General features: G+C 43.1%; 1 protein-coding gene across 2 annotated transcripts in view; it reads left to right on the plus strand.

Moving 5' to 3' along the window:
- The window catches only part of LOC115570992 (galanin receptor type 2), a 120,227-nt gene extending 111,173 nt beyond the window's left edge, over positions 1–9,054 (plus strand). Inside the window, exons 2-3 of one of the 2 annotated variants that reach the window (XM_030399931.1) lie at positions 4,837–5,453; positions 7,388–9,054. In XM_030399931.1, coding sequence (XP_030255791.1) covers positions 5,110–5,453; positions 7,388–8,027 — 984 coding nt within the window. In that variant the 5' untranslated portion in view covers positions 4,837–5,109 and the 3' untranslated portion in view covers positions 8,028–9,054. Of the gene's footprint in view, positions 1–4,518; positions 5,454–7,387 lie in introns of those variants that run through there. The other variant, XM_030399930.1, reaches the window with a different exon arrangement.
- The last annotated feature ends 651 nt before the right edge of the window (positions 9,055–9,705 follow it).

The raw sequence follows: 9,705 nt of genomic DNA on the forward strand, positions 1-9,705 counted from the left end.
AAAAAAATTCTCATCACAATCCCCCCAGAGCTCAAAGTGACGTCTTCAAGTTGTGTCTCTTGTCCAACAAACAATCAAAAATCCAAAGATCCTCTTCATTCACTGTCATCAACGACAAAGACAAAGCAGCAAATCTTTAAAGCTGGAACCAGGAAATGTTTGACGAATAGTCGTTTATTTATTTCTCTTTTTTATTGAATAATCGATTGATGAGTGACGAGCAGTTGTCGCTCTACGGGCGTGTGTCCACAGGGTCGTCCTTTGACGCGAGGCCATGCAATGCTTTCCTGCTGTTGTAGCCTGCTTTGCGCACTTCAGTCTGCAAGCCATGCAAACACTCACTGGCTGCACCTGATTGGACGAGCACCACTCACGGGCCACCGCTCGGGTATTTCAAACCGGGCCAACATGGCGGCTCGTTTGGAAACCGTTCTCCTGTCTTACAAAAATTGCACAGCAATGTGTTTTGGGGGGAGGAAGGGGCCATGCAGCTGCAGGATCTGCCTTCATTTTACTTCGACTTTGTTTGTTTCAGCTTTTGTTGCGTCTCACGAGTTTCATGAGGTGTCGTGTCGCGATGGACGCCACCAATTTGCATACGGTAGCCAGAATTCAACTTAATGCAAATGATGAGCGCGTTTCCTGAGACGCTGAGGCTCTTGTGCATTCCGCGAACCCTTCAGTTGCTTAGAGTACATTTGCTGAAAACACTTTTCTGTGAGTTACTGTGACTACACGTGTCACAGTCCCCTGCAGCGCGCAGGTACCTGCAGCATCGGCCCTTCACCTTGAGCAATACGTTACTCGATGGTGCAAAGAGCCGCACAATCAGCAACACTACCTTTTTTTATTCGCGAGGTCATGGCACCACTTACCGTACCCCAAATCCTCCATCTCAGTTTCCTGCATCGATTTAGGATCATAACTGGCCTCATAAAAAGTTTGAGAGGGGACGTGAGAGCCAAACTCCAGACCCAGCCAGCGAGTTTTAATGGTACAGGTTTATAATGAAACACTCCTTGAGCCTTTCTCCCAAAGCGCTGACGTTATCCACTGGACACACACGCATATTAAAAGCGCACGCTATTTATAAAGTGTGGGACTATCAGCGAGGCACGGCGGCGGGGTGCTGAGAGGATGTGGAGGCTCTGTATGTGTGTGTGTGTGTGTGTGTGTGTGTGTGTGTGTGTGAGAGAAAGTGACCGTTACCCAGAGGTTTATCTGCCTCGGTTGCACTCTGTCATGAGGGGTTTTCGGCCGTTTGAGCGGATGAGCAGCGGCGCTGTGTTGTTGTAAAGAGCAGATGTTTTGAGGTCACCGCTGCTCGATCCGCCTCCCTGCAAGTGTCGACACTTGTGGGTTGGAGTCGTACTTAATGAGGGAATCATGATGTGTGGGTTGCGGCTCGTAGGAAGCACGGAACGAGCGCCGCGGCCGCCCGTAGCCTCCACGACGGCGATTAGCAGCAGCGGCACCCTGCAGTTCCCCGAGTCTCATCAATCCAACCTCTTTACTTGTGCACAATGGTGCCACTTGATGAGACTTTTTTGAGGGCGGTTTCTGTAATTGCTCCCCCGCCGCAGCCTCCTCACTCCGTCCACGTCGAGCCTCCACCTGCTCCGTCCACGCGCGCTCGCATGACTTCCCCTTGATTGAGGTTCAAATATTCCCAGGTGTGGTCACCGCCGGGGTGCAGCGCGTGGTTAACTCTCACCCAGGCTGCCCACTTTCAACATTCCTGCCCCGTCCGGCCCATTATCACACAGCGCTGATGTCATTTCCTGCTCCGGGCGCTCCTATAGACGGTATCTGAAACATGAATCAGGTTAGTCTCGATCTGATACCTCTGAGCGTTCCCTCCTGCGCGACTACTGGACGGGGGGAGAGTCATCTCTCAGATTGGCTGTTGGTGTTTCCCAGAGTTTAAAAATACACACTTTGATGCACGCGATGCCTCAACAGCTGCAGGACTTTAATCTTCGGTCCTCTTACTCTTCGGAAAACACTCTCAGAGGAGCATTGTGTAAAGTTGAGGTTGTTATCACGTGGCTGACACATGGAAAACCCAGTGACTTAATGCATCACAGAAGGTTAGAGCGCGCTTCTTTTTTTTTTTTTTCTTCCTGCGTCTGTGATTGGCGGATGCTGAGGCTGGAGTACACATGAACCTCCATCTCCGACGAGGCAACATCACGGATGAGCTGTGTGTGTGTGTGTGTGTGTGTGTGTGTGTGTGTGTGTGTGTGTGTGTGTTGAGCCACAGCAGTAAGTCACACAGTCCAGTTCTTCATTCATTGTTCTTCTGCTGCCATCTGCTGCTGATCAGGAGAAACGCATCCTCGAACAGAGATTCGACTGCTCAGACAGACTTCAGAATTAGCACTTGACTACAGTTATCCAAATTAAAACTGTTCTTCTACAGTTTGTCCACCTCATATTTGTCAGTATGAGTGAGGTTGTTTCCAGTTGCCACCGTCAGACGGAGTCTCCTGTAAAACTATACTATAGAAATCTAAATATAAAACTTGAATAAAACTCAGGCGAGCGCATACCTCTGTCAAGGCCCAGCATCCCTCTTTATCCACAACAGACTGTACTCACGTATAAATACCAGCCACCTAAATACACCAGATTTTGTTTGTTTTGTCACCAAGATCCTTCAGAAATTAACGAAAAAGACAAAAGAAGAAAAAAAATAGTCCCACAACGTAAAAGAAAGTGAAAAAAAATAATTGATTTGTCCCTTTATCTGGATCCGCACCAAATGTTAATGGGGTCCATTCAGGGCTGAGAATCATCCTCCATCCAAGTCTGGTATTCGGAATTAATTCCAGCTGAGTACTCGTTCAACTCCATTAACCATGTTTGTTGACTTTCTGATGTTTCTTCTCGTTTCCTCCGGGGGTTACGGCCACTACAGGGGGGATAAACGCAATATGAGGGCGATGACAGGCGACCAAATGAAATGCGCGGTGACTGTGAATAAAATTAAAGTGAAAAATAACAAATATTAAATCAAAAGGAATCGATAGAGAGGCTGACTCTTAGAAAACACCCCGGCTTATTATCGCTCTGAATGATAATATTGTTGCATAGACTTTAAGTTTGAGGTTTATTTTTATTGTAAACAACAGCGGGATGATGTGCGGCGTGGAGACTCGTTGGACTTCCTCAGACTACCAGGATGTTTGACTGTGGAGTGACTCAGACTGTCGGAGGAGGAAACAGACGCAGAGAAAACTTCCTCCTGATTAAAACAGAAACCTCTTCTTTAAATTTAGTCCACTGAAGGAGTTTGTATTTGTTCAGCTGCTGGGCGAGGCTGGCGTGTCTCCGTCTGTGGAGTGATGGTGGTGGTGAGTGATGTGAGTCAGATAATCAGGATGAAGGACTCAGTGTGGAGGGGCGTCACATCAGAGCGGTATTTGGGTCTCAGACAGTGTGGAGAAATGTGGAGAAATCTCACCTCAAAATCACCTCCAAATTGAATAAACTCTATTTACAGTATCCTGAATTTTGATCTCACGACAACTCAGTTCCTGCATGTTAGTTCACCATTGTCTTTGCATCTTCTTCCTGATGTCTTTCTCTATCACAGGTACACATTTGGTTACATTTCAGGAATGTTTTTCAGGAAAATAATGTTGTTGTTTTTTTCAGGAAATGTTTTTTTTCTTTCAGGATATCTTTTATTTTATTAAATCTTTGTATTACTTTCAAGAGAATTTTTGTCTTTTTTGTCTTTCTTTTGAGGATAATTTATTTATTTTTTTTTTTTTTTAAAAAGGGGGTTTTCAGCATCTGCTTATTGATGAAAACATATCCCTTTCCTATGATTTTTTTTTTTTCTATAAATGTAAATGTAGTTTATACTGTTTTTGAGAATTTCAGAAAGATTTTCGGAAGATTTTTTTTGCAGAAGAACTTCTTTTTCAGGAGAATTTTTTCCATGAAAAAATTTTGCAGGAGATATTTTTCATGAATTTTCTCAGGGAAAAAAACAGTTTCAAGAAGAAATACAGAAAAAAAAAAATTTGTTAGCAGAATTTCTTTTTTCAGGAGAATCTTTTTTATGAAGAATTTTTGCTTTTCTAGTATTTCTTCCTTTTTTCAGGAGAATTTTTTTCAGAGGAAATTATTTTTATTTCAGAAGAAAGATCTTCTTCTAAGAATAAAATTATTTTATTTTGAAAAAAATGTTCACAAGAAAAAAACAATTTTCCGAAGAAAAAGATTGTTTTTTTTCTTTCAGTAAACTGACATTTGTAGCTAACATTTATTCAGGTGTAATTTCAGAAAAAAATAATAATAATTCCAGGAGTGATTTTTTATTATTTAAATTTTTTTCACATGTGTATGCATGTAAATAATACCCGCGTAAACAGAGTGCATTGAAATCCAGGATTCATCAAATGACACCTAGTACTTATCGTGAATCCTTATCTTGACATGTTTGGGTCCTTCGGGAACATACAGATATTTTAATCTTCTTCTGAGCTGTGCAGTGGTTCATTGTGACCACAGGAGGGCAGACTGCTCTCATGCTCACCTGACTGTAGGGAAACGGGACAGGTGTCAACAGGTGACTGAAATCAACCAGCTGGGTGGTTTGGATGATTTTCTGCAGAGATGTTGCTGCCACAGAACAGAAGACAAAGCGACCTAAAAACAACATGTTAACGTTTAATAGTTTAATCAAGGCTTTATTATGAGCCCTTGAATTTTATGGTGGTTCATAATGCCTTCATTATTTTTCTTTTCTTTTTTAAAAATGTCTTCCCCTGCCTGAATTGTCTACAATTAACTTGTGATTACACATTTCTTGTTTTATCCGAGTCGAAGCTTCAAACTGACTCCAGAGGTCCTTCAGTTATCAGCTACCTTGAAGAAGAAGTGTGACACAGTCAGAGAGACGGGTTGGAGGGGGGGGGGTGACTCTTGTCTCTAACAGCTGATCAGTATCACAGTGAGATACATGGCTCATCCTGCGGCTCTGTGCCCGCCGCGCTGCGTCTGGATGTGGAAACGTTGCGCGCAGGCGAGGCGCGCGTCTCCAAGAGTCAATGTCGGACGGACTTCTGAGCGCATCTGACATCTGAGTCCATCAGGATGAATCTCTCCTCCTCGCTGAGCTCGTCCTCATGGAGAGCGGAGTCGGTGGTCATCTCTCTGGGCTTCTCGCTCATCTTCCTGGTGGGCACCGTGGGGAATTCTCTGGTGCTGGCGGTTCTGCTCCGGAACGGTCAGATGAACACCAAGACCACCAACCTGTTCATCCTCAACCTCGGGATCGCGGATCTGAGCTTCATCATCTTCTGCGTGCCCTTCCAGGCCACCATCTACACCCTGGATGAGTGGGTGTTCGGTCCTGTGGTGTGTAAGGTCGTGCACTTCATCATCTTCCTCACCATGTACGCGAGCATCTTCACCCTGACAGCTGTGTCCCTCGACAGGTGCGTCCAACATGTTGGTTTTTATATATATATATAAATGTAAACAGACAGATAAGTTCTTAATTTTTATTGTGAGAAATAATTCAAATGTAAAGTCAAATTTTATTGAATTAACTGATGCAAACGCAGGGGCGTTGATAGGATTTTTCATGGATGGATGGATTTGATTTTATTATGTGTTAAAGCAGTCAGGAAATAACATAAAATATTAGATCAATGAGACAAAATAAAACTTAAAAAGACAAATTGAACAGGCTACGATAAGCAGATTGCAATAGAAAATAATAAAAAGAGAAAAAAAAAAATCTTCTCTTTTTTATGTAAAAAGGCATCCATGTCACTTTACGCCTTTGTTGTCACGTAAAACTAATTAATTCCAGGACAGTGAACGCATCACCTCATCTCCTCTCAGATCAGCAGTGATTGAAACACGTACACACTCAGACAAACTCTCCATTAGCAGCTCAAGCTCCATTTGTGTCCTGGTATGCACACCAACACACCCAGAATCATCCATTTCCTGCTTCCTGTTTTATACGACTGTTTTCCAGCAATTTTAAATCACGTCCAGTTTCCTTTCTCAAAGTCAACATCACAAACTACAGCAGTTTGATTTGTTGATTCATATCTTTCAGTAATAAACTACCTGCATGTAGGAAAAACTCCCAACTTTTATCTCTAGCGTTTTAGCTCGTAGCCTACAGACTGACATGTTAGGATTGAGCGGCTCCTCAAACCGTAACTGTTGGAGAAGCTAACAGCAATTGTAGCCTGTTGAAGGAATAAGAGTTATGGCAGCCTGTTAGCTTAAAATATACAAGACCATGTATCAGTATAGATCTGTGTTCTCTACAACCATAACTGTTGGGGAGGTGTTTCCTGTGTTTATGGCCAGAGACGTTCTACTATTGTATATTGCCTAGAAGGACTTTGTTATGACTTGAGAACTGGTGGGAAAATAAAGTTTTGCCCTGATAATATTCCTATAAAAGTTCCTTCATTTTTTTTTCCATCACTTAAAATGTGAAATGCATAAATATGGAGAGAAAGACAATAGAGAAATTTTCCTTTTTTCCATGTTTTTCCATTTATTTCAGGAGTTTTTTGTTGTTTATCTGGGAGAAAAGATTTTTCTTTTTTTCAGGAAATAATCTTTTTCTGGGAGAATTTTTCAGGATTGTTTCTTCTTTTTTTTTGATGATTTGATGATTTTGTGGGGGGATAAACAAGAATCTTGTACATTTACAAAACAAGATTGTTTCTTGTTTATTTTTTGGAGAGAATTATTTTTTTAAGATTTTTACAGGATTTTTTTCTTGTTCATCAGGGAAAAAAATTAGAAAGTTTTTTTCTTTTTCTCTGGAGAATTTCTTTTGCAGGAGAATTTTTTTTCCGGGAGAATTTTTCAGGAATGTTTCTTGTTTATCGGGATAACACATTTTTAGGAGATTTTTAATTTTTTCAAGATATTTCTTTTGTTTTCCAGGATCATTTTTTTCAGGAGATTTTTCTTTGTTTCACCAATCTTTAAAAAAAAATCAGATTCAGATTTTTATTTTTTTTTACTTGTTTTGGTAAATGGAAAAAAAGTTTTAGCTGCAATTAACTTCCCCCCATTTTCACGGCTGGGAAAAAAAAAGACGTGACTTAGAAAGATTATCTGGCAAAACTTTTTCCCACCAGTTCTCAACTCATAAACACAGGAGAGAAAACAAATCAGAAAAAAATAATTATCACTCCATCTGAGCCTGCAAGAGAAGCTAATACTGATGTTAGCTTATTAGAGAAGCTTGTGATAAGTGTAGTAAGACGATAGGACGGAGGTAGCAGTTCTGATGAGGATTTCTTATGTAAGAGGAATACCGGATATTTCCCCAACACAGGACAAGCTGGTTATAATAAAGCTCTGGCTCACGTCCTCTCTGCTCTTACAGGTATTTAGCCATCTGCTACCCTCTCCGCTCCAGAGAGATGAGAACACCAAAGAACGCTCTGACCTCCATCTGCCTGGTTTGGGCCTTGGCTCTGGTTTTCTCCGGTCCGTATCTCAGCTACTACACACAGATGGACCTGGCCGGCACTGTGGTGTGTATCCCCGCCTGGGAGGCCAAACCTCGCATCATCATGGACGTGTGCACCTTCGTCTTCGGCTACCTCATCCCCGTCCTGGTGCTCGGCCTCACCTACGCCCGCACCATCCGATACCTGTGGACCAGCGTGGATCCCGTGAAGGACATGTCCGAGTCGAGGCGCGCCAAGCGGAAAGTCACCAAGATGATCATCATCGTCGCCGCTCTCTTCTGCCTCTGCTGGCTGCCCCATCACCTGGTCATCCTCTGCATGTGGTCTGGAAGCTTCCCCCTCAACCACACCACCTACGTCCTCCGCATCCTCTCCCACCTGGTGGCTTACACCAACTCCTGCCTCAACCCCATTGTCTACGCCCTCGTCTCCAAGCACTTCCGGAAAGGCTTCAGGAAGGTGTTCAGCTGCCCGCTCAAGAGGAGGGAGGTGAACAAGGTGCACGTGGTCCAGGCGGTGAACACGGTCAGCAGCATGGAGACGTCCAACTGAAGACAGCAGCCAAGAACGGGAACAAGATGGACGAGAGGGAGAGCCCGCTGAACACGATGAACTACGAACACACCCAGAGACTGTGACTAAAATGACTTTATGACCCAAAAGTGTTAAATTCATCAGATTGTAAACTTTGAGTCTGTCGAGTAAACTTGTCTATGAGGGAGACTTCAGGAAAACAGAACAGCTGCTGATAGACAGAGGAAAAACTTCTCCTCTAGAAAAAATATTGAGGGGAGTTTGAAAATGTGTTTTTTTTCTTTCAGGAGAATCTTTCTTTTCAATGTACCTAACTGGGTGAAAAAAAAAATTCTCCTGATTTTTCATCATATATGAAAAAAAAAAATCACAGTTACAAAATAATCTCTGAGCTCTCCTCCCGTCGTTAAACTGCTCCAGATCAGAGCCGGATTTCGACGCGACTCCGGGTGTTTATTCCTCCAGAAGGTCCGGCTCTGCGCCCGACTGCAGCTCGATTGAGTCCCCCCTTCAAGGTAATTACATATTGTGCGTTTAACTGAAGATTGAAAGCCACTTTGCCTGATTTAGGATCGACATTGTCACCCAAAAGTTGAAGAGTCGATGACTCACCACAGTTCAGGATTTAAATAAATCTCAGATAAATCTCACAGTAAGACGATTCTGTCTGAGGAGCTGTGGGCGGTTTTGGAATCGAATGATTGATTGTTATGCAACCAACAGTTGTCAGACAGATTTCCAGTGACTTCACTCGAATATCTGAATATAAATCTGTCGTGCTGCTGATTAAGCGACTTGTACAGATACCTCCACAAGCCCCGGTGTCTTTTGAAAACGTGCTGCATGATCACTTATTATCAGTGGAAACCTCAGTGTTGTATGTTGAGTATTTATGACCTGCTTGTCCCTGAACATAACACAGATTCCCTTTTCTGTAAAGTGAGACACATTTGTGCCGTGATGCATGCTGGCAGTATTACCGTGGTGTACAGAACACGCAGAACAAGAGCTGTTGGAATAATAAATCCATCAAGTTGTGGCATAACTCGTCTCTCTGTGTGTCTGCGCATCGACATGTGATGGATCGTGCCTCGAACTCCAGACATGAAGTGTCTGCTGCAGCCCTTCAGTAGATCCTGAGTGAGACGTTTCCGACATGTTACACCTGTCGAGTGGCTTCCTGGGCGTGATGTCACATGATGGCAGTAAATACTGAGCACAAAGCTTTTTTTTCTCCTCTTCCATGGAGTGTGAGGTTTAATGCAGTTACAATAGCTACAGTATCAAACTAAGTCATAATCTGTGTTTCAGAATCAATCCTTGATTTATTTTACAGGTGTGGTGAAGAGTAGTCGTCCTCCTCTGCAGCAAACTCTATCAGCACGCTCACGATCAATACGAGTCATCAGAGTCAGAATCAGAAATTTGACGGAGAAACTTCTGAGAACGAGGTTCATCTTACCTGTTCTGAATCTCCCCCCACCAAAACACGACTTCCCGTCATCACACCAGGCGCCAGAAACAACTCATTTATCATTTAGCAAAACTCAATCAAGCTAAACACTTAATTCAGTCTCTTTGAGTGGAATCAGCCTGGTAACACAGAACAGGAAGGTGTTACACGGTCACTGATCGATGCTCGATGCTTTCTATCGCCGAGGACACAAAACTCAGGATGTTGAGAAGGAAGGTCTGG

This window comes from Sparus aurata, chromosome 20 (genome assembly GCF_900880675.1).
Source record: "Sparus aurata chromosome 20, fSpaAur1.1, whole genome shotgun sequence".
NCBI classification, from domain to species: Eukaryota; Metazoa; Chordata; class Actinopteri; order Spariformes; family Sparidae; genus Sparus; species Sparus aurata.